At 39.4% G+C, this 25,771-nt stretch overlaps 2 protein-coding genes across 3 annotated transcripts; both read left to right on the top strand.

Moving 5' to 3' along the window:
* Positions 1-94: 94 nt before the first annotated feature.
* On the top strand, positions 95-5,828 carry LOC124071859 (recombining binding protein suppressor of hairless-like). Its single transcript, XM_046412869.1, has 11 exons — positions 95-319; positions 1,101-1,139; positions 1,299-1,394; positions 1,520-1,685; positions 2,045-2,219; positions 2,310-2,447; positions 2,569-2,681; positions 2,856-2,996; positions 3,842-3,997; positions 4,122-4,225; positions 4,318-5,828. Exons 1-11 carry the CDS (start codon positions 300-302, stop codon positions 4,658-4,660), a joined length of 1,491 nt encoding a protein of 496 aa, XP_046268825.1. The 5' UTR covers positions 95-299; the 3' UTR covers positions 4,661-5,828.
* Positions 5,829-7,071: 1,243 nt separating this feature from the next.
* On the top strand, positions 7,072-25,536 carry LOC124071866 (stromal interaction molecule 2-like). 2 transcript variants are annotated; one of them, XM_046412889.1, is made up of 12 exons: positions 7,072-7,927; positions 10,267-10,397; positions 11,660-11,771; positions 11,884-11,995; positions 12,091-12,206; positions 12,494-12,671; positions 12,760-12,937; positions 13,129-13,290; positions 13,425-13,525; positions 13,610-13,863; positions 14,464-14,650; positions 24,687-25,536. In XM_046412889.1, exons 1-12 carry the CDS (start codon positions 7,804-7,806, stop codon positions 24,835-24,837), a joined length of 1,806 nt encoding a protein of 601 aa, XP_046268845.1. In that variant the 5' UTR covers positions 7,072-7,803; the 3' UTR covers positions 24,838-25,536. The 2 variants fall into 2 exon arrangements, with proteins under 2 accessions (XP_046268845.1, XP_046268839.1); XM_046412883.1 differs by lacking the exon at positions 24,687-25,536 and adding an exon at positions 14,824-17,517.
* The last annotated feature ends 235 nt before the right edge of the window (positions 25,537-25,771 follow it).

Genomic DNA, 25,771 nt, shown 5'->3' on the forward strand with positions numbered 1-25,771 from the left:
CGATATAACTGGCTCATCTTCATTTATGTATATTGTGAGAGTTTTTCCTTTCTCGCGCGACTTTGTAACTTTCCCACGCCTGTTGTTTTGGCGTCTGCCCCCTGCCAGTCGCCACTCCCTCCCCTTGTTCTCACCCCTTTGCCCCGTCACACCTCCCCCTTCTTTCTCTCCCTGCTCTTCCTTCTGAATCTTACGTTGTGCCATTGGCTTTGGTGAAGGGGCTGGGGGAGGGATCTCGCGATTATTGAACTATTTTTTTTTTTTCTGGGGGGTGTGGGGGGTGGGAGGTTATTTGGAAGATGGCGCCCGTTGTTACGGGGTAAGTGCTGAAATTTAAAGCATAATGTTACCAAAAAAGTTTTGTTACGTGATAACAAACCGTTGCCAGTTTTAGTGGTGTTTTGGGTGTTAGCACTGTTGCCTTTGCCTCAGTTAAGCCTACCCCACACTGACTTATGTGGGTTCAGTTGTGCGTTACTGTTCTGTGGCATTTGTTGAGTTTTACGATACTGATTTGTTTCAGTCTATTTCAGAAGCTTTTAGTTAGTCAAACTTTTTTGGTCCGTCAACAATTTCTGTTTAAACAAACCGAGTACAGCAACAGTGTTACATCTTTACAAGCTGCTCACAAACTGCTGCAACATTGTTAACGTATATTAACCTCATAGCAGTTGTTTTAAGTAGTTATAGCATTATAGTAGTTATAGTGACGCATCATCTTAAGCAATAATTCATTGTTTTAATTTAATTTACGCCTCATTAACACATATATCAAATAGAGAGTGATCAATTGATAGTGTTTTTTAGTAGCACTGGTGTACCAGTGTACTCTTCATCTAGTTAGATGGTAACATTAATATATTGTAACACTTTAGAAGTAGACAAACTTCTGTAGTATGTGTGGATGTGTGATCTCCCATGTTTTAAGTTCATAACACATTGTGAATTTGTAAAGTACCAGTGCATTACAGATGTCACTGACACTGTGCACTTTGCCTCGCAGTTTTGTTTGTTGTTTTTTTCTTTCACTCAGACTTGTTGTTTGCCCAGCTCTGAAACCATGTGGTAACACCTTGCACCCTGATGTTTTTGTTTTGCAGGAAGTTTGGTGAGCGACCTCAGCCTAAGCGTTTGACAAGGTAGAGAAAAACATAAGGACCCCTCCGCAGTACAAACAACTCAAAACTTTTGAACAGTGCAGAATGCTAAATGAAAACAACTTGATTAAGGTAGATGCTGGAACATTTTGTACTGAGCTATCAGTGTGTTAACATGTGCCCACCCCCAATCATTTCTAGGGAAGCTATGAGGAATTACTTGAAGGGGAAAGATGATCAGACGGTGCTCATACTACATGCAAAAGTTGCACAGAAGTCATATGGCAATGAAAAAAGGTTTGTGCAGGAACTGTCGTAAAGGCTGAATTGAGTGTGTGTGTTTGATCGAGAAATTTCTGCTGTTCAAAATAAAAGCGTCGGAATGCAAGCATGTTTTTGTGACCTCTGCTTGTGTCGTTTAGGTTTTTCTGCCCTCCGCCATGTGTTTATCTGATGGGCAGCGGCTGGCAGAAGAAGTTAGAGAATATGGAGAAGGAGGGTTGCACAGAACAGGAGTCCCAGCCATGTGCCTTCATTGGGATAGGCAACAGTGAGCAGGAGATGCAGCAACTCAATCTGGAGGGGAAGGTGTGTTGGCGTTTATAATAACGCTGCAGGGGTTTTTGTGTTGGCAGTTTTCACTGTTCACATACTCTTCCTACACAGTCTTGCAATAGAAAGAGTACTTGTTTTCACTCTGTTTCACTACTGATAAACCATGCAAATAACCACAACATGAAGTATACATCTGCTTTGCTTTGCAGTTTGACCATATTCTCTGTTTGTGGCTAGAAAACCCCGTGAACAATGTTTGTGCTATAGCTCATACTTTCGCATGTCCTTGTGTTTCCCACAGCAATGCCACTAATAAATTTGTTCTGAGAAAAACACACACACGTTCAGTCAGACAAAAATCCCCTAACTTCTGTGTTTTCCCTGCTCTTTAGCACTTCTGCACAGCTAAGACACTGTATATCAGCGACTCAGATAAAAGGAAACACTTCATGCTGTCTGTGAAAATGTTGTACGGGAACAGCGCCAACATAGGACTTTTCCTAAGCAAGAGGATCAAGGTCATCTCCAAACCCTCTAAGAAGAAACAGTCCTTGAAAAATGCAGATTGTGAGTTGCACAATGTGTCACACACATGCATAATAGCTTGTACAAAAATCCTCCTTCTCACTTACTCTTCCCATCTTTGTCTTTCCTTAGTGTGTATCGCTTCAGGGACTAAAGTGGCATTGTTCAACCGCCTGCGTTCCCAGACTGTCAGTACCAGGTATCTTCATGTGGAGGGGGGAAACTTTCTTGCCAGCTCCCAGCAGTGGGGTGCCTTCTACATTCACCTCTGTAAGTCACACATTGCCTTTATCTGTGATCCCCATACTTTTCGTTGAATTCCGTTTTTAATGGATGTTAAACCATAAACGGTTGTTTACGTTGTTTTTGTGTTGTGTGTCATTTTGTTCAGTGGATGATGATGAGTCTGAAGGAGAGGAATTTGCCGTGAGGGATGGCTATATTCACTATGGCCAGACGGTGAAATTGGTCTGTTCTGTTACTGGCATGGCCCTGCCCAGACTGGTATGCACGTGTCTGTTGTTTGCGAGAAAGTGAGCAGTCATATCACTGGTGTACTTAATGTGCACATAGAGATGTTTGTAGCTGTGCAGATGTGTTGGTGTTAATTTGAATATGTTTTTTGCACATATTTGTTTCTTTGTATTTATGTTGGGTATGTTTGCCTCATTTCCTCAGATCATTCGCAAAGTGGACAAGCAGGCTGCATTACTGGATGCAGATGACCCCGTGTCCCAGCTTCACAAGTGTTGCTTCTACCTGAAAGACACGGACAGAATGTATCTCTGTCTGTCTCAAGAGAGGATCATCCAGTTCCAGGTGGGCAATACCATGCAGTGGTTTTTGTAAAATTTCAGTTTGATTTTTTTAAATTGATAAAGACTTACCAGAGTTGTAGTGAATTCCAAATGCTTTGTCATTGCAGATTGCAACAAAATGTGTCACCATAGCTGCTAAATTGATTGTACATTAAAAAAAAAAAAAAATTAAATTAGTTTGAGCTACTAAATTATTTTTATGGCTGCTAGTATTATTTTTCTCAACAGTGTAATCTTAAGCTTCTCCCTGCTTTTAACTGCTTGTAAGGGCTCAGTGTGTAAGATTTAGAGGCAAAAATTCAGTTTTTTTTTTCATAATTATGTTTTCATTAGTGTATAATCACCTGAAAGTACAAATATTTTTGTTACCTTAGAATGAGCCTTTTACATCTACAGAGGGAGCAGGTCCTCCTCCCTGTGGTCCACCATGTTGCACTGCCATGTTTCCTCTCCCATATTAGCAGACAAGCCGAACACTTAGTCTAAACAGGGACTGTTGCATTTTTAGAGGCCACCGCGGGGGAGTGTGAGAGGACGGCTGAAAATGAGAGAAAATGAATGTGATTTTTATTTGTGTAACCAGTACTGGATGTAAGAGCATATCCCGCTTTGCAACAACTGAAAAAAAAGTTTCTGCAAAATAGATGTTAATATTGTGAGATATAGTGAGATCTCCTGTGATGTTTCTCCGGGGTGTTTTATCATGAGCTGTAAGGGCATTAACTACTTTTTGTTTTAAAGAGCAATCCAGGGCAAAAGAAGAGTGTCTAATCTTCATCCCTGTCATTGGCGATCTCCTACCTAACACTATGGTATCTTGCTGAAAGTGTGTTTTTTTTCTTCCAGGCCCCAGCGTGCTCCAAAGAGACTAACAAGGAAATTATTAATGATGGGGCCTGCTGGACCATCATTAGCACTGACAAGGCAGAATACACATTTTATGAAGGTATGGGCCCTGTCCCCACACCGGTCACACCTGTCCCTGTGGTGGAAAGCCTGCAGGTATGCACACTGCCTTTTCTGTTGAAAATGTGTTTGTTACACTTATTATCAGCCAGAGTTAGTGTTTTACACAGCTTGTAGAGCCCAATTAAAGACAAAAAATTGTCTGTATGTCTGTGTCAAGTTAAACGGAGGGGGAGATGTGGCAATGTTGGAGCTGACAGGACAGAACTTCACCCCTAACCTCAGAGTGTGGTTTGGAGATGTTGAGGCTGACACCATGTACAGGTGAGTTGTTGTTTTTTTTTTATCTGTTTATGCATATTAGTGTGTAATGGCTCAAATACTCAAACCCTTGTCTCATCCATCTGTCCTCCTAGATGTGGAGAGAGCGTCCTCTGCGTGGTGCCGGACATTTCTGCCTTCAGGGAGGGCTGGCGCTGGGTGAGACAGCCAGTTCAGGTCCCTGTCATGCTGGTCCGCAATGACGGAATCATCTACTCCACTGCCCTCACCTTCACCTACACCCCTGAACCAGGGCCACGGCCCCACTGCAATGCTGCTGGAGCTATTCTGCGGTCACATAGCACCTCTTCGTTGTCACCAGCATCTTCATCCTCACCATCATCCTCTTCAGGGGGACTCGCGGATGGCCAAGGGGCTTACAACAGTACTGATTCAGGCATGTCGTCTGGGGCATCAAACATGTCGCTGCCGTCATAGTAATACTTATTCTGTGTGATTGTGTTGTTTGTTGTGTGTGTACTTTGAATGACCCACTGAGACAATGTGTGCACATACTTTCCAAAGAGGCTCGTGGACCTGTGAGTAATTGTGCACGCATTGCAGACTAAGAAACCCTTCATTAGAGAGCAACTGTGATCATTGGGAATGCCTAAGAGAGCTGAGGTTAAAAAAGACGTGGCTAAAGAAAATTCTGAGGATGACTGAATCATCTCTGTGTCTCCCTCTTGTGGTTTCTGGTGCATATGTCAAAGGACCTTAAGATCCAAGACCTTCACCTGAAAGAAGATGAATCTGCCTTGTAACTCTCACAGCAACCTGACTTGTACAGTGAACATATTGCTTTTATATGCCTGTGAGTTTTTCACGATGTTCTCTTTTTACTTAGGTTGTGTTTTTACTGAAAAGCTTGAGTTAACTCTTGTGTGCAAGGGAAAAAGTTTTAAGAGTAACATAGTTTTTACGGACCAAGGAATATTATTATATTATTTTATTCATATTATATTTTATAAGCTTTTGCTGAGGTACATTTTTACATTTTTTGTGTGATTCTGGATAGTAAGTTCACCTTTGTTACCAAATAGAAGCTGTTTACTCTTATTGAAGTTTGGCCTCATTGGGTTGGTCAAGATGGAAATGGCTTGTAGTGTGTCTCTTAATCTGACTGCTGCTCCTCTGCTTTTCTCCTTTAGATAATAGTTCACCAAATTCATCATTACGTATCAGGCATTACAGTGGTCTCAACTATCCTGCATGATGTATATAACAGGAAAAGAAACAACCAGGCGAATGTTTTTAGGAGACTCATCAGAACTCTGCCTGCAATCATTACCTTACATCTTCTTAGGCTTAACTTGATCAGTCCCACATTACTTTTCTATCGAAAATGATATTTTTCATTTGTGTATGTCTGTGACAATATGTAATACACTATCAGTGTGTTCTGAGAGAGGCCTGTGTTTTCTAATCAGCATGCAGTTCATTGTTCCAAAGTGCATATCTAAGCACAATCAGTGTGTTTGTGTGCACAGCAGCGCTTATTTCCCTGAAGCCTTTAAAAAAAGTTACGGTACTTGGTTTATGTAAATTACTGTTAAGTCAACTCAAAACGTGCTACCTGAATGCAAATACAGTAGAAGTAATTTTAGTATAGTCTGCCTTTGTTGTTCTTTGGGGTTTTATTCAAGGACCTGATTATTTGCACATATTCACTCGTTTGTTCCGCCTCTCTACCTACTTTATTTCGCAGGTTGAACATTGATCTGACTTGTCATTCCGGTTATGTTGCCTTAAAAACACAACCAAGAGTACTTGACTTGTTTAGAATATCCCCAAATTTATCTTGATTTCATTTATTTTTACTATGTGTCATGTTTCAAAATTGGGTCCCAAGTTCATATGGTAGGTTGGCCAGCTTAGTTCCAGTTGGGGGTTTCTCACATATGCCTTTTCATCATGTCTGCATTTACATTCCAGCAACACCTCTTGGAGCTGCCATCGATTTCCAGCATCAAGTGTGAACAGTGAGTGCACTCTCAGTACACAGAAGATGCATCATCTCTGGTTTTGATTCAGTGTTTTGTATCAGTTCACCCACAGCAGTTTGCTCGAGGATGTACTTTCAGTGTTCCAGCGACGTTGTAGGTGTAGTTTTGCAGAGGAGAAGTGATCCGGTCATGTAAAATGCACATAAATTGTATCTGCGTTCACATCCTGCTGAAGCCTTATTGGACACTTGCCACTTGGGCATGCTCCACAGGGCAGAGGTCAAATCGGCCCCACTATTTTTAAACTAAGAGCCGAATTGCTGGAATGAAACCTGACACGGCATTACTGTTTACTGCACACACACATACACACACTTTTAAGTCTTGCGGTCTGTTTGTGTCCCTCACACTCTCGACGTTTCCACCAACAGTTTTTTAATGAGGTATACTGTGTGCGTCAGTGTGTTCCTGCATGAGTGTGCTGAAGAAATTGCAAGCGTATACAGACATAACAAACAGGTGTGCAAACATTTATAGGACTTTCTGCATAGCTAGAAGATCTGTGAAGAAGGAATACAACTACAAGGCCCAGACAGCGTGTAATGTGGCGTGCTATTCCTGGCATGATAGTCCTGATCTTAAGCAGTACTTCACATAGTGGGGTCTAAGGGGCTTTCATTGATCCCCTTCCCAAACCAGGATCTGTAAAGCCATAAAAACAGAGAGGACAGTTAAAATCATTTAGTAAGAGTTGCTCAGTTCTCTCACAAGTCATGGACTAATCCTATCCAAAAAAAACTGCATATCGAGGTCACCCTTTGGCAAAGTAGAATGTTTGATCTCCTTGGGCTTGGGTTTGGGGAGTGGGTTAGAAACATAATAACGTGCTTGGGGGCCCCGTTGCCTGAGGGAGAGAGATAGGAGGGAGGGGGAAGTGGTCGGTTCCGAGTAAGAACGTCACATTTCTACGTCTTTGTTGGGAAAGGAGTGACAGAAGCGAGAACAGAGACAAGTACGATCAGCTGGCTTATAAAGGAACCAGAAGGCGACATAACACAGACTCGAAGTGAACAAAAAGGAAGCGAGAAGCAATCCGGACTCTTAGGAGGATCATATATGTCGCTTTGCCATTTCATCTGATCTAAGTAGGGTGTTTTCATGCGCCCTTAAAATCTTAAGACCTGCCACCTTGCGTGTGGCTGTGATTCTGGATTTTATGAACGATGGACGAGGCTCGGGAACCTTTATTCAAACTTTTTCATTAAGCCTAGTATGGATTCATAAATGTCATTTTGCTGAAATACCACTACCCGGGAGTATTTTTGCGCACGACTTTCTTGTGTTTGGATGACTCTGCAAATCGTTACTGCCAACTTTGTGAAGTGTGTTGGAACATTTTGTGTGCTCTCGTTCATATAGAGGCTCACTATAATCCAGTTTACCTCTTTCTCAAGTGAATCATCAGTATCACATCTCGTTCCCGGCCGTGCCTGTAATAGCAACAGAGATCGCTCAACACATTTCGCAGACTGAAATTGGTGCCTCCTAGACGGCGGTTAGTGCCGTATATGTCCTTTCTCCATCTGTTCTGAAGAGTTTTCTGACTCTGAAGGAGAATAGTATCCACCACCCGAAATGCTGCCTCTGTCCCCTCTGTTGCTCCTCGCTTTCCCCGCTGCGCTCTTTGCGGCGGCGCAGGGCGCCGGAGACCTGCAGGGTTTCACCCTCCCTGGTGGGAGCACAGCTTTCGACCCAACAGGTACGTCCTGAATGAAAGGTAGACCGGATCAATTGGGAAATTGGGAAATCATTTCTCACTCTTATGCATTTCATTCAAATCTGCCCTGTCATCATCACAGCTGTTAGGCCCTATAGGCAGGACATCAGTGTCTCTGTTTGCACGTCGACACTGCTAAAAATCTCAATATATCGTACAGCAGATTTGAAATTGGATTCATTTTTAAAGACTTGTGGTTGGTTTTTGATCTAACTCATTCTTAGTTGGCATTCTAATAACAAAAGTGCAGTTTGAAAAAGTGATAAAGGTTTTGATAAAAGTGTGCTGTCTTGTTTAAAAACACAGTTATCTCACATCTGTAGAAAACAGCTCAAATTATCAGAACGCTTGGGCCTATTGATAAAATTTTGCATATTTTTATATTGTATATGCTGCCATAAAGACTTTTAGGAAATAATAACATGTTCTTTCTTGTTACCTATAAGTCAGTAAAAAAATATGACAATACTAAATTTTGCAGGACTTTGTTTAGAGGTTTAATTTTGACCTCAAGACTGTTCTAGTTGCTTTGTGTTCCAGTCTGCCTTGGACTCCAACAGCTTCAGCTCACCTGTGGAACGGGTTAATTTCAGGTCATAAATGGACGTCCCACCCAGTCATACACACTGTTCGTATGGCCTTTGCATACACCACTGATACTTGATAGCCCATCCAGCTGAGAAGTATGTTCACTGTTGAGAATTGCAGGTTTTGTCAACATACAGGGGAGCGATGTCTCTTCCCTCAGCAGTATGTATTCAGCTCCTGGCTGTGAGAGTGAACAGATGAGCATTAATCACATTTATAGATAATCACTCTCAAAGGTCTTAATATTTCAAGGCACTGACCATTTCAAGTGAACCAAGATATTTAAATGATTTGCCAATAATTATTTTGAGAAGAACAGCTTTGATTTTGTCATACATACATAAATCAAAGAAACAATGAACCATTTTCAACCCATTTTGTCTCCCCTTGTTCAGTGTGTGCTGTTCTTTCTGCAGATATCTTCTCCAAGTACATGTGATACTCCTCTAGCAGTATGGAGGCCAGTGTCACAGGATCATCTTGCACTAACATGCTTCTATGGTCCTGTGCTGACTTTAACTGGACATGTTATTGAACATTTTTGCAAAAATGTTCTGAGGTTAACATCAGAAATCAAAATTCTGTTTTCTCCCCAGATGTCACTTTTTCCCATGGATTTGTTCTTTCTCATATACATCCTTACAGGGAGTGCTTTGTGTTGTTGACCTTGTTTTGAAAGTGGTATTTACAAGCAGACCTTTGACCCCCCCCCCGTCCCTCATATTCTTGGAGCACTAAAAGCTCCAGAGTCACAGAGACAAAAATGGGCTCTGACTCAGTGTGACAGATGACGTAAAGTTGTGTCATCTTCTCATGTATTTGTGTTCCAGTATTACAGCTGTTTTGTTCATGATAACAAGTTCTCCAGAAAGCGACCAAATACATTTGCCATACATCATCTTGCAGTGTGCTTGAGTGAAAGACTGAACCCCAAACTTTGGTCAAACCAGCTGAAGGTGCTATAGTTGTTTTATTTTAAAACATTTTTCTTTTTATGATGGTAATCTGGACCAATCTTGATGTAATTCTGCAGCTGTAATAATTAGTGACATAAATGTTCTTTTGTTTCATTGGCATTATGCTGTAGGTTGCCCCATTTCAGAACTCATCAACAATCGTCTGACAACAATTTAGCAACTGGGGGCCAGTGTTGTCAATGTTTCAAAGTTTGTGTAACCAGTGAATATTCTGATAATTGTCTACAGTCTGGTAAGCAACTTCAGAAGATTTTTTGGCTTATCTATAAACAGATACCCGCGTATGAATACAGATAAACAATGTCTGATTGACAGAGACAAACAGAAAACACAGGGAGAGGGAGGTGCCATGCAACAAGAATCAAATTGGGGACATTGAGATTATATGTGCCTTATTATATTGCACATGTCTTAACCACTAGTCTAGCAAGATATCCTTTGTAATTAATTTTGATAAACATGCAACTAATAATTCTCACCCCAGACTTTGTGTTTAAGTAAGCAAATGAATTGGATGACGCATTGCACATTCCTTTTATAAGCTAAGAATCACAGTATCTCAGTACTGTGAAAAAGGATGATCTTTCCTTGTATCTGCTCTGAGAGGAGCAGTGGACAAACAAAAGACAGACTTAGATTTGGTTTATAGATCAGCTGAACTAAGTGACTGAATAGGATAATAAACGAAAGGCACTCGGTTGATAAATTCAGTGAAATAATGATTGATGTAATGCCATGGCCTCCTGACTGATGCAGATCCCTGCATGGTGGTGTCTCCACCATGTATGAGTGAGGCAGACCGCTACAGCCTGGAGGCCCTGCGGAGCATCCATCAGATGATGGACGATGACCAAGATGGTGGGATTGAGGTGGAGGAGAGTGTGGAGGTACAAAACTCACCCTTATTAAAATGTTTCTGCATCTTCTTAATTGCTATAAATCCTTGTGCTTGTATGTTCTTAAATGCAAGAGGCAGTCTGGGTAAAGTAATACAACAACAGGTGTCCTGGCTGGTGGTAGAGTCAAGTGCTGCTTCAAGGATAGCAACAGTATAACTTTGCTTTTGGCTCAGTGACAAAAATGGTTTGCACTAATAGAATACTGTAACACTGGTGACCTTCACGGTCATACTTAAAAGTAGTAAAACTCCTTTTAATGTTTGCTGACTCCAGCATCCTTTATACTTCAACAAGTTTGTTTTAGTTGTCATAAACCACTTGAGAAGAAACACTGCTTGCGTGTGTTGTAAATAAGTCTGCAAAAACAAGTGTATGGTTCAATTTTATTACACTTACACTGTTATTTGTATTAGTTAATTGCATGAGTTTCTTTTGTCAAGTAAAAAGAAATAAAAAAAAACTAAATAAATGTTATTAGTGACATTTCCTAAATATTACAATATTATGTTGCAAAACAAGATTTGAAACAGTAACCTGTTGCTTTCTTGCAGGCCTTTAATATGATACAAAACCTAAATACAGTTTTCTTCTCTGCAAAAAAAGATTTTGTTGATGAGCCAAAAACAACATTTTTTTCATTTGGTCATGTAATCATCTATGCATATGAATCTGTGCATGTGTAAAGCTGTTTGTGATGTTGTGCATTCTGTTGCACATGTTTTTAGTGTTTCAGTGTTCAGTTTAAAATTACTGAGTAAATCATATCGAGAGTGAATGCATATTTGGTCCAAGGATTGTGTGTATCTCTAGCTGTATGTGATATTGGTAGTAAATCCATAGTTTTAGAATGCATTTGACTTCCAGAATGCAGTATCCAGGGGCTCAGGTTGCAGTTGTCGCAAAATTCCTCTAGCCATCATATGAAGCCTCAGTTTACAGCCAAGAACACATTCCAAGACAGCACTCAATCACAGAGAGACACATGCGCAACCACTGAAGTTTGCAATACACACTCCAGCTTCTGTATGCATTCTAAATAAAAACAGTCTCAAAACACCCAGTCCTTTTTCCAAGTCTGAAATCCAAGAACATAACACACACACACTGCAACCCCCACCCAGTTTATTTTAGATAGAGACATTTGTCCTCAGCTAATGTTTTTGACTTATGCCCTCTAACCTTGCTCTTTAAAGTTAAAAAAAAGTCTTTGTTTTTAATTTCCTCCTTCTGTGCCTCCCCTCTCTTTGCAGTTCATCATTGAAGACATGAAGCAGCAGCAGACCAACAAACACAGCAACCTGCACAGAGAAGACCAGCACATCACAGTTGAGGAGCTCTGGAGGGGCTGGAAGTCATCTGAAGGTATACTTACATGAGAAAGCAAGTGTCTGTGTGTTTGTGTACAAAGGTATCCAGCTACACGTTGTCTCATTTTTTGTCTCACTTTATGTTCTTTTCTTGTCTCACATCTCAGTACATAATTGGACTCAAGATGCAGTCCTTCGCTGGCTCAAGGAGTTTGTTGAGTTGCCACAGTATGAGAAGAACTTTAAAGACTTTAAAGTCAATGGAAACACACTCCCCAGGTGAGAATATCCAATAACGATGCTAAAGTCAAGACAAACTGTTGTGCGTGCTAAAAACATCAACAAGCTGAAATATCTATCACATCTGTGCACAGGATTGCAGCCAATGAGCCTTCCTTCCTGAGTGGCCAGCTGAAGATTCAGGACCAGAGAGACAAACAGAAGCTCAACATTAAAGCTCTAGATGTTGTTCTGTTTGGACCACCTACACGTAAGAACAAATCCTCACCCTAATCTTATATCTGTTTAATGTATATGTTCCTTTAGTTTGCATACCAAAATCTGGGGAAACTTACCCAGTCAGCCCAGATTTTTCCAGTATTTGAAGGAAAGTACTGACATGTTCCCATTGTGCAAGGTTAGTTAGTTTCTGTTTTTTGCCTTACTCCATGTTGCTAACTTTATGTGCTATTAAAATTATTTTTTACCATTCAATCACCAATAATGCATTAATGATCCATACACCATAAATAATAAGGAAATTCTATTCCACCATAGGTCCCCCTCATAACTACATGAAGGACTTGCTTCTAATTGTATCAGTGGTGATGGGAGTTGGAGGCTGCTGGTTTGCCCAAGCCCAGAACAAAGCCAGTAAAATCCATATTTCCAAGATGATGAAAGATTTGGAAAGTCTGCAGAGAGCTGAACAGAGCCTCATAGATCTGCAGGAACAGTAGGTTTTCATGTTCAGTATCTGTCACTTACTCTAAACTATAGAATTGACTTTTTGTGTGGTTGCGCTAAAAACATGACACTTTCAGACTGGAGCGAGCCCAGGAAGAAAAACGTAATGTTGCAGAGGAGAAACAGAATCTTGAGGAGAAGATGAGGGACGAGATCATGGGGGCGCAGGAGGAGGCTAATCGTCTACATGAACTGAGGCAGGGAGCTGTCAGTGAGCTCAGCCGCCTTCGATATGCAGAGGAAGAGTTGGAGCAGGTAGACACACAACACACCATACAACCAGGGGAAGCAACTTTGCAAATTGTGCACTAGATGTTCATTGTTCTTGCAATAGCTTGAATAGTTTGAATAGTTAAAAGGAAAGGAAAACCTTTAAGGTTTAACTGCAGTTTTCAGCATTTTTTCTGCACACTGATCTGTAAAACTTGACTGATGCCATTCCTTAGGTCCTTGGAGCATTGAAGCAGGCAGAGATGGACATGCATGCCAGCTGGACAGCCTCAGAGGCCCTCCAGCAGTGGCTGCAGCTGACACATGAGGTAGAGGTCCAGTACTACAATGTAAAGAAGCAGAGTGCTGTACTACAGCTTGCATGTGCCAAGGAAGAGGTAATTCATGAAAAAGGGAGACATAAATAAAAAAAATAGTAATGATTTTTGGTGACTTCATTGGATACATAAGCAACAAATTGCAAAGCAATTTTTATCAACTGACCTGAACCTACTGCTAATGGTTCTTGCAGGCTGAGAGGATTAAGAAGAAGAGGAGCTCTGTGCTGGGCACACTCCATGTCGCTCACAGCTCCTCTCTAGACCAAGTTGACCACAAGATCCTGGAGGCAAAGTGAGTCACAAAATTACCTGTGCAAGTTTTGTTTGTGTAATGTGTAATATAGCTATATCACAAAGGTCTTTCTATCTCCAAAAGGAATTCTTTGTCTGAAGTAACAGCCTGCCTACGGGAGCGCCTCCATCGCTGGCAGCAAATTGAACGCCTTTGTGGCTTCCCCATCATTAGAAATCCTGGCCTGGCAAACCTCACTGCTCAGCTCTATTCAGACTCACTTGCCCTTGGGTTGCCCCGAGTGCCACAGGCATCTTGTTCATGCCACAGCTCTCTCCATGGATCTTTAGAGGATTTGTTAGAAGAGTCTGCTTCTCCAATCTTACAACACATGCCAGGTGGGTAGGAATGAGTTATGAGTTTTTGATTCTTTATTTAAATACCCATTAATGTCCAAAAACCCTTCAATCATTTTCAGACCTGGTGACTGTGGAGGCCATGACCTCAAACCTTGTGTTTCCCCACTAGTCACTGGATTCTCTTTTAATCTGTATGCCGTACATACATCAGGGATATAACATACGAGTCAATATGGAGCTGCGAATTCCGTGAATGTGTTCAGAGAATCAAATGATCAATCTTCATTGTGATGCATTTTAGTAATCATCACCTGTTGAACAGAGCATTGTGGTATATGCAGCCAAGAATCCTGTCAACATGCGTCAGATAAAACTCAGGAAAGAATTTTAAACACCTATTGTGACTGACTAGCACAAGCATGTTCCCAGCTCACTAGTGTTTTAGCTACAGTAGCTTGCAAACAAGCCCTTCTCAGTAGTCCCTACATCACCATGGTTCTAGGACTACACATTTTCTGGTGCTATCAGTTTAAGTTAAAAACTAGGGGTACATATTCATTGCTACCACTTTACCACTGTGTGTTATGTATGAACATAGCAGCTTTGCTGATTGGTTAATCTTTGGCCTTCCTCCTCCAGTTCCACCAATGAAGCGCTCTCCTCGAACAAAGGGATCCACCATACGTCGGTCACGTCGTACCGGCATCATCACTCAGCCAACTGCTAGCATGGTCTCGTCAGACCCAGACCTTCTCATCCCCATCCGATCCCCATACCCTTGCTTTGATGAGGAAGAGGGACGTTTCCTGAAATCGCTAAAGAAACAGTATGTCTCCCTGCCCACAACTTTTACACATCAATTTGTTTTCACACGCTGTTCATACTAAACCACTGTGTTTCAGCAACACCTGTGTTGATACAGACCTTGCTCTTTCCTTGATTTCCTTCCTTCTTTTCTTGTCCTTTCCTTCCCTATTCTTCCTTTCCTTACTCTAATAGAGACTCCGAAGAGATGTTTTCAGATACAGAATATATGACTTCAGCTCCTCTCAGCAAACTGTTCCCATGTCCCACTGTTGACAGTTCCTCTCAAAAGCTCTATCATGATGAAGCTGAGCTGCTTTCAGACAGCTCCATCACAAAGCCCTTGAGTAAAGAAGTAGAAGCTATTGTTGAATTGCCAGTTCGCAGAATTTCTGTCCAAGAGTGTGATGCCTCTGTAGATGTTTCCTGCAGAAAGGTAATGAAAGACAAAGCATTGGACAGGGGTGAAGTTCCCATGACTGTTACAGTCAGAAAGGGGCTTTCCAATGAATTGGATGCAGACTTTCCAGCCAGGAAAGTAGAGGGAGATACAAAAGGGGATTTGGTGGACACTAGTTCAAGGAATATACACAGAGAAAGAAGTGATTTACCTGTGGATGTAAGAAAGAGTCTTTGGAATGAATTAGATGGAAAAACCGATGTGGCATCTAGGAAGATATCAGGAGATATGATAGGGGTTTCAGTGGACAGTGCCACAAGAAAGATAATGCGAGATGATGTTGAACGTCCATTTGACTCAGTATCCAGAAGGATTACAAGGGATTCAATGGGAACATCCCTCGATACAAGTTCTAGAAAGCTCCTGAGGAATAAAGGAGAATGCCAGCTTGATTCCGCTGCAAGGGCATTAACAAAAGACAAAATGGTTGAGACCACTAGAACACCATCAAGAAAGATATCTAGAGATGAGCTGGAGTATTGTACAGATACTGCTTCCATAAGGATGCTACCCAGAGAGAAATTTGAGGCACTTGAAGTACTTACAGATACTTCATCCTCTGCAGAGAAACAAGAGTTTAGTTTAGAACCATTGACAAGTAGAAGAACACTGAGAGATGAACTTGAGATAGCTGCTGGTTCTCTCAGAAGGAGAATACCAAGAATGGCAAGAAATAACACTGACAGTTCCACAGACAGCTTCACAGAAAAAAATACTTGGGACAGAGTTGATGTTCCAATGGAAATACCCAAAGAATCAATACTTAAGGAAGAGTTCAAAGCATTGGAATCAAGTTCATCTTCATCTGAGCCGCCAGATCTTATGGTAACCTCCCAGGGGCCATGGAAGTCGTCATCAGATCTTTTCCCCGTTGGCCAGTTGAGCCAGCTTGTTTATGATGGAATCCTTGAGAAGTCCTGCAACTCCATGGCTACGACTCCAAACAGCCTCTCTTCCTCAGCACCAAACCTGTCCCCAAGCAGGCTGCTAGCAGAGGTGGAGCCACCGTTGCCACCAAGAAATGCCGTCCCATCTGCATTGCCCTGTGAAGGGCACAGAGATAAAGAAAAGAGCAAAAAATCTTTAAAGCTCAAAAATCTTTTTAAAAAGAAAAATGAGTCAAGTCCAGAGAAACTTCAAAGTGGTCTTCAGAAACTCTGACAGTGACCAAAGATTTTTTTGGGTTTTTTTTTGCTGTTAACATTTTATTTAACCAAAAAAGGTGATAAAATCATTTCAATCATCTTTAAGTGAAAAGTTTTAGAAAAGCATTGTCTTATCTAAAGCACAATCACAGTACATGTACGATATCTAATGTTACCTATAAAAAAATGTCAACAAAATTCAGGACATTTGGAGACATTAGTCAGTTGCATATGCCACAAGATCAATATGTCAGAGGAGATAGTTGAAGCTCAATTCTTTCCTGCTAAGCAGAGGAGCAGTGCTACTTGTTAAGTACTGGAGCACACTTGTGTAATTGTTGCGGCTCATTCGAAAGTTATGTAACCATTTTTCCAACGGTAGCAAGTTTACAAACTTTAGTCAACCATAGTTGATCACAAGATCAGATATTGACTGACCTGATGAACAGAATTTCTTGTTGAGAATAATACTTAGGGCTGCCAGCTCTTAAGACTCACCTAATTAATACTCCTTAGACATTCTTATGCCACATGTTCAATTTCTCACAACAAAATGCTAATTTTTAACTGATATTGACACAAAAGAGGACACTGACACCACACAGAGAGACTGGGGACAGCAGGCATGGGAACGCTCTTTTACCATGATTCCCAGTAAAAGGTTAACAAGTTAATATACCGATGCAAAATCATCTCCAGATACCCTGATTATATTTGGTCTCCTGATTTAGATACTATGGTTGTAGTTGGTTGTAATTACCTTTACATTTATTAACTTAACCTACTTGTGTCAAGCAGAAAAAGCCACATTGTGCCGTGCAGGCAGAGGTCAAGCTCATCTAATGGGTTAGTTATTACCTGCAGATATTGTGGATGGGGCACAAAATGGCTGAGTTTAACAGGCTGGCTTTGTAGTGTTTCTTTGCAACATTGAATCAGAATTTTATTAGACTTTTTGGGTCAGACTTTTGCAAAATGCTAATGAACAGTTTGCTTGAAAGATGTTATTTATTTATTTAAAAAAACACACATTTAAATACAGATTTTTAATGCTTGAATTGGTGATGTGTATGGAGGATTTATGTTTCTTGTTTTTGTTTAGGGTAGTAAGTAGTTTGTTTGAATTGAAACAACTCAGACATGTACAACCAGGATTCCAAAATGTTGGGATGCTCTGTAAAATGTGAACAGAAACAGAATGTGCTGACTTGTAAATTATTATCAATTGTTTTTATTTTATTTGTTGCTTTTGTTTTTAGATATGACACTTTCCAAAAAAGTTGTGAGAGGGGCACGCTTTCCACTGTTACATTTTCTTTTAACAACTCTCAGGAAGCGCTTGAGAACTCTGGACACTAATTGTTTAAGTTTTGAAAGTGAAGTTCTTTCCTGTTCTTGCTTGACACACGACTTCAGTTGCTCAATGGGTTGGCGTCTCCATCATCATGTTTTGTGCTTCATAATGTGTCACAAACTTTTAATGAGAGACAGGCCTGGACTGCAAGCAGGCCACATCTATTAGCATGTTTAGCCTAGTATCTGCACTCTTTTACTATGAAGCCACACTGTTGTAACGTATGTAGAATGTGGCTTTGAAGAGGACATTCTTTGTGTCAATTTTTCAACATTAATGGTGCTTCACAGATGTGCAAGTTAGCCATGCGATGGGGACTAACACATCCCCCTACCGTATCAGATGCTGGCTTTTGAACTTTGTTCTAGTAACAATCTGGACAGTCGTTTTCCTTTGTAGCCCAGAGGACACAATGTCCATGATTTCCAAAAGCAATATGAAATGTCAACTCATCTGAGCACAGCAGTTTTCACTTTGCATTAGACAGTCTCAGATGAGCTTGATCCCAAAGAAGTCAGGAACATTTCTGGATATCATTGATATGTGGACTTTCTTTGCATGGCAGAGTCTTTATTTGCATTTTGTGATGCAACGGTGAACTGTGTTCACAAACTATGGTTTTCTGAAGTGCTCCTGAGCCCTTGTAGTAGTATCCTTTATACAGGCAAGTCAGTGATGACCATTTAGTGTTGGCATTGCTCCTTATGTGTAGAGATTCTTTGAATTTTCTGATGATATTTTGGGTTGTACATGAATGAGTCAGAATGAGTCTATTTACTAAAAAACAGTATGTTAAATCAGTTTTCGTTTTATATCTTGTTTTCTGACTGTAATCAACTGAATATAGGTCAATAAGAATTGAAGTCGAAGATCGAAAAGAATCTGATCGTTGCATTCTGTTTTATTTATGTTTTACAGAGTGTCCCAACTGAAATCACAGTTGTAACTTTTACTTGATTTAATAATTGCTTAATTTTTTCAGGTCATTAATGTCTTTGTTTTATTGTTAAGTAAAAAGTATAAAGAGTATATGTCTTAGAAGATGACTAGCAGAGAACTGCAATATGAGTGTAAGATTTCATATGCTGTTGTTATCTGATGATTTATTAACAATTGATGATAGAGCAAATGAACAAGATTATGCACTTAGGAAATACTGTGCATTGTTCTACAATAAAAAAATAATAATAGTTTAGTCCTTTGTGTAAAAAAAATGAAATGTTAAACTAGCTTAAAAAAATGTTAGCCAAATGACAGAAAATGTTTCTTAAAGGGAACAAAATTGTTTGTAAGTTTTTCCAGGGGGTGAGGCTGACATTTTATTATAACGTCATTAATCAAGCAAGCTTAAGTATATCCAGATATCCCACCAGTAACAACACTGAAAGCTGAACTGAAAACACTGGGAAAACATGTTGAAATACAAAAAGCAAATCTTATCCAGCTTCTGCCTTCTGGTGTGTTTGCCCATTATGAGCTCAAACAAACTTGTGTTATACACACATCTTTATCCTAAAAGATAATTTGACATTTGTCCAGTGTCATTAAACACAGCTGGTGGTGTTTTACACAACTACAACTACAACTACAAAGTCATCAGTTAGTCAACTTTACTGCATTATTAACTACTTAGACTACTTACATAATGGAATCTTTTTTTGTTGTATTGACATGTAAACATTTCTGTGAATAATCCTTTCTTCACACTGTACCTTTGTCAAAGTCACTTCAGCATTTTTTTAATAGAACTGAACTAAATTCACCTAAATTCTATATTGTGTATTGGCCACCTAATGCTTGAATTACATTGTTGTTGTTGGGTGAATAAAAGTTTTGTCTTTACACATCATCTCCACTGGAGGTCAGGAGAGATTTGCACCATATATATATATATATATACACCAACACAGTAGGCAACTAATCTGCAGCTTAAGTCTGTCTGCATACTGAGCACTGGCATATGATGGGATGTTTGTCACTGTGGGTTTCCTGTAAGGGTTTACTGATTACATGAACTACAAGCTGTGGTTTAGGTTAACTTCATAATGCACTGCGTTGATTTATAAGTCCTCATCCGAGCTTCTGTAAATCATCTCCACTCTGTATCCCCTGTTGTCAAAGTGGCCTCCGCTAGTCTCTGAGGCTGTCTGCTCTGGGTCTGGTGTCCAGCTGTCTTCACTGGCTGTTCAGCTGAGTCCTGTTGCCCATTGTGACTCCCCCTGTAATCCAGGGTCCTGGTCCGATCACAGTCCAGAGAGCTCTAGGTCTATCTGAGCTAACTAAGGTAATGGTAACTAGCAAACAGCATAGTTGGCTGTAACTCTAATGATATGTTTCCCCTTATATTTTGGATACTATCTTCTAATTCTGGGAATATTATAAAAAAAAATGTCTCTTTAAGACACATCTTTACGCACTTTGTGAAAAGATTTATATTTTCTTTTTATACCAAGTACCAAGTATCTCTATAAATAAACAACCATCACTCTTTCATTTACAGACTTGGCACTTATGGCTCCATAACTTAGTGACTATGCACTATCACCACTCATTACGTTTTTCTAAAATTTCTTATGTTAAAATGTTTGGTTCATCAAATGCTACAGCTGTGATTGGCTGGTTCTGAAGTCAGGTTTTGTTCTTCTATGATTTTTGGGATGCCTTACAAATTTCTTAAAAGATTCATACCTTATGGACACTTTCTACAGTAAACTAGTTTAAAACATTTTTGACTATAGTGTGCTGAACCTGCAGCTTCAGTCTGTTCTCATGTCAAGGTCTTAAACTGAATGAGGGGCTGTTTGTCATTGTGGATTTCCTGTAAACCGATGAACAGTGTGTCGAGACTGGCTTTACCGTCAACATGTCTTGTACCTTCTTGGAAATTGTGTGGCAGGGCCGACCTTAAATAAACGAGCTGAGTAAAAACGTCAAACTGTAGCCATCTTGGCTTCTGTTCATTTCATTAAATTCAAATGATAACTTTGAGTTTTATTCTCTGTTACAGAATCAGCTCCATGACAAATACTTGGAGTTGTATCAAACTCTACTGGTGAAGAGTTTGTTGCTGATAAAAGAGATAAAAACAGGAAATTGCCTGAAAACATCAATGTAAGAGCTATTGTGTTCAGACAAGCAGCCATCACAGCCATCATGAAATGTTCAGCTTTAATTAAAAAAATTTAAAAAAAAGTGAACATGAAGTGAATTGTGATCAACAACAGTAAACTGGTGTGCTATCTAGAGTTTTCTATTTTTACTGCTCATCAATTTCTAATTTATCATTTAAGAGATTAAAGGACATAAGAATCATAACACGCATATGTCCTGTGAAGAAAGAATGAATTCATGTACACTGTGGCTCCAGACTGCACACAACAGTGTGGATAGAACAATCTGAAACAATAATAACAATAAAAAAAAACAGTGGAAGTGGAATTAACAAACAACAAATAACATCCTGAACTCACTGATTCAACAAATAAAATTCTTCCCTACAACAATAATATTTATCTTCAGAGGGGAGCTGATACAAAAAAGTAGAGTTTAGTACCAGATTTTTGAAAAACATCTTTGCTTTTCACTTTTAAACAAACAAGAAATTTTGATTGAATTGAATTTCATGCATATTAATTTTCATAGTCTAAATATGAAGTCATATGATTGTTTCTCAGCATTAAATGGGGATGCTAAGTAACAGAAAGGTCTATTTATTCCTACAAATAAATTCTGTAATTCATTACTAATCATAATTTTTTACTTTACTTATTTACTTTTACTTATTGTTTTGTTTGTTCTTTTGTTTTAGCCCCTCACTTTAGCAGTATTGATGGCAGTTCAGGTGTTGAAGTTTTTCTCATTTTCCCTCTTCTTTGGTCTCTGTGATGTCTGTTGAATTTCTCATCTTCATCCTAAGATTTAACATTTGTTGTTTAGAACCATGATCATGTATTGATTTAAATACAAGCAGATATTTTCAAGAATAAATACAATGTTTTACAATGAAATATAGAGGGAAAGTAGTCATCCACTATTGTTTTAATATCTGGCCATTCAGTTGACAGCCAGCACTTATAGACAATTACAAAAACCAACAAAAGTTGGCATTTTAGATATTTAGTTTTGTGTTCAACTACAGCAATGTGTCTACACTTTCACTGTTTCTGATACCCTGTAGCACCTTAGAAGATATCTGTCGGATGAGGTGATATGATTGTGTGATTGTGATATGCTTCCTGGCAATAATTTGTAACAGCTAACATACTCTTGTCTTTTCTCTGGTGCTGAAACATATTTTAATAACTGATACGGAGGGTGCCAGTGTACGTGCGTGCACTTCATGGTGTGATACCGTGCATCCCCTGATGCTCTGTTGTTTTACCAACAATAACACATATAAACTGTGCAGTGTGACTCAGAATTTTGGTGTCTCTGAAAGAGAACAAAATCTGCCCTTGATGAAGGTGAAATAAGCAGGTATATGAGACAAGGATCTTCAAAAATTATGAATGACTGATTTTAACTCCACATAAGTGTATGTACACTTATGATGATGTATTAATCCCCTCTATGTGAGGACCAAAAAGTTTTTTCACATTAAATTCTGTAATGACAACCTCTATTATGTATTACCTCCATTCAAAAGCCTTTCATGAGTCTGAGTGGAAGTGTTCCAGGTTAAAAGCTCAATCAGTAAGTAAGTTAATTCAAGCTATAATTTTGTCTTTGTCAACCAGTCATATGACAAAATATTAATCAGTTTTTGGGTTTTAAATTTTGTTGGTGGGTGTACTGATAATAATACTGGGGCCTGCTTGAACACTCAAAAATTAGCAATAAAAACATATCTTCAAAACACAGAAAACTGCTATTTAGATGCACACAAGCTAGAACATGTCTTTGAATATTATGTTTATAAATTACTCATCTGCAACAGCAAATGTGCTTTGTAAGAAACACAATGCCACCCAGATTATGTCCTTCATCAGCATAATGAACATTTTAATTAACGAGTCTGCAAAGTCAAAAATGTTCATACTGAACATACTGCATCTACAAAACCTTCAGAGACAATGTATTTAATTTATTTTCTCCACAGTATTCACTCATTACAGCTAAATTATGTTTGGGAAAATAGCCAGAGTAATTAAACCTACATGTTATTTTGCCAGTGTACTTCACTTTTAACCCGCACAAGACCTATTCTGCAATGATAAATAGCCCAATGAAAAAGTTAATAGTCTCTTATCCACCCCAAACTTATCTCTTCCTGGACTCGAAAAACAAAACAAACAAACAAAACAAACAAACAAACAAAAAAAAACAAAACAACATAGCCAGTGATCACAGACAGTCCAGAAATTACTTTACAATCAGCCAGTAAAGGTGCAGCCTGTACAATATGTGTCATGCTGTGATTATGGAGCCCTATCGAACAGTAAAAGGTCGCCTCTTTCCCAATGCAAAAAATTGGTTTTGAGAGACTAAATTTTTAATCCACAACCTTACTTTTGCATCACTTTGATCTCCTGACCTACATCAGTGGCTCTGATTCAAATACATCCACTGACCAAACACTGAGGCCTCACAAAACTGGGACACACAGATGACACAACTGGCCCTACTCCAGACACCTTTAATGAGGTTCTGTGTTAACATAATAGACAACTGGGTATATGGATTCACAAAGTCGATCTTTTGCAGTTGAACATGAAAGCACACCACAATTATTTCATAGACATCTTTTATGGATCTGAAAACCAAAGCTGCCAAGTCCAAAGCAGATGACTTGGCAGCACACTTACTGAATTGGCAGGACACTTTTGGTCACACCTGGTGTCCCTCCAATAAAGGATGGTTGGAAAAAAAAGGACCCGTTTAAACATTAGACATTACGTTTTCCTGTTTGCTCTCTAAAGCACAATGTCCTGCACTGCCTGCTGGTAACCTGAAACTAAATAATTTGTATAATAATTTGTAAATTTGTGCATCTTTTAATAAAAGCAGTCCTTGTCAAGCTAGTTGTAATTCTTCTGTCTCAGATTTTCACCACATGACCACATTGTTGGTGTCATGCACACAGCATGATTTGAGACGAAAGTAATATGTGGATATCTGAAGGATTTCTCAATTTTTAACTGTTCCTTGACTTGCAGTAAGATTTTTAAAGCACTGTCATGCAGAATATAGGAAATAAAAAGATAAAAAAACGACTTGAATTGCAGTCCAAGGAGAGTGGTAAACAAGAAGAGTGGTGTATGACAGAGCGATGCCTGAAGACTTATTACATGATGATGAAAATAAACTGGGCTGAGAAATTAACACAACTCAAATGCAAGGCATGCTGGAAAGGAAGCCTTTCAAAACTGCTCCTATCTCTCAGTGTCTGTGTGTGTTGTGTCTGGCTGCGTGTTTCTGCAAGTGTATGTACACTTATTTTCACATTACTGTTGCTATGTGTGATGGTGCAGATGTTATCCAGAGGATTTTCAGCTTTGCTGTTTCCAGCTCAAGCCCTTCTGCAGCGTTGAGGGTGGGGCTGGGGCCTGCAGAAACCACAACTATTTACATCCACTTGTCAAATGTCAACTGCTTGATCACCCACTGCAGCCATGTGTTAGTCTGTGCACGCACACATGTGAGTGTATGTCTGTACACGTGTATGCATTTTGCATTTGCTTCTGCAGCTGCAATTACACAGGCAACTATATTTAACCTCCAGGGCAGTGTGAACATTGATTTGAGACATTTAAATCATTACAGAAGGAATGACTGTCCTGTCACAGTAATGATGTTGGCTTTATTATTGTGCATTTCATTTATTTTAGTTGACATTTACTTGACCAGGATAGTCTCTTGAGACTGCTTTAATTTTTTGAGAGAGGCTTGGATAAAATGGCAGCACAATAATTTTATGAACCAAGATTTAAACAAAGACAATAAATAAGGAAGTGATTATTGATTAAAAATGCAAATAAAACAAAGTACTTGCCCATTTCAGTGATTAGAAAATGTCAAAGAGATTACGCTTAAAAGCATTTGTGGTCACTAATGCCTGCAATTTCCTTTTTCTTTTTTTTTTCTTTTTTTTTTTTTGCAGTTCACTCACAGAAAATGGAGTCACCCACATGAGAGCTCTCTACAGCACCACAGTACAGCTTCATACACAGCCACTGTACAGACAGGAGCAGGGAGCTGAACACTCACTCACGTGTGTGAGGGGAGATATATTGTGGAAGGTGCTATGCTAAGGCATACCCTTATAAATGAAGAAGAACAGAAGTGAATTTGTCAGCGTGTTGTTAAACAAAATCAGGGCATTTGTTTTTCAAATGTAAAACAACACTTTGAAATTTAAAATAAAAATCCATTGCAGTTAATTGCAGTTTAAACATGAGCCTAAAAGAATCACAAAGGCATTTCTTGCTTTGTGCATGTTCTTTTTACATTTCACTCCACGTTTTTTATATGTGTGCCTTCATGTGAAGGGCATTATAGTCAGTATGCTGTCAGTATGCCGTAAGTCTGCGAATATTAATCGAGCATTTGTATGATTTTGTGGACAATAGCTGTGCACTGATTCACTTTTATATGTGGAAAGTGTGTGTGTGTGTGTGTGTGTATGTAATTTGTGCATTTGTTTGCACACCTTTCCTTTGTATAGAATACCTAAATGGATGTTTATATCCCCAATGACATACACAAGGTCAGTGCTATTCTAGACTAAAGCAGCTGCTACTGTAATGTAACTGGAACTGCCAGCTTTCCAGCTTGTGTTTCCTTACAGTGTCACTAGATGGCGATGTGGCTGTATTAGGAGGCCATTAAACACAAACTGTCTGTATAATACATCTATTATACAGACTTACCGTGCCCATCTCCATTTAGCGCTGTGTTATTTGTAGACCTATTGTCATTGGTGTGTATTAATTGCACCGAATGGTAAAGATTTGTTTTGTGCAAAGAAAAAAAAGAGAATAAATAAACTAGTAAGAACGATCACTGCGTTATGGCTGAAAAAAGGTAAACTTCACACAAACACATATCTAAATGTAAATGTTTGCATCTTCAGTTATGGTCAACTTGAAACCAGTATCCCATTGTGTATGATATAGAGACATATGTATTGATTGACAATGTGACAGCCTTGAAACAGAGAGAATGCATCTCAGACTAGAAGGACAT

This window comes from Scatophagus argus, chromosome 2 (assembly GCF_020382885.2).
Source record: "Scatophagus argus isolate fScaArg1 chromosome 2, fScaArg1.pri, whole genome shotgun sequence".
NCBI lineage: Eukaryota > Metazoa > Chordata > Actinopteri > Scatophagidae > Scatophagus > Scatophagus argus.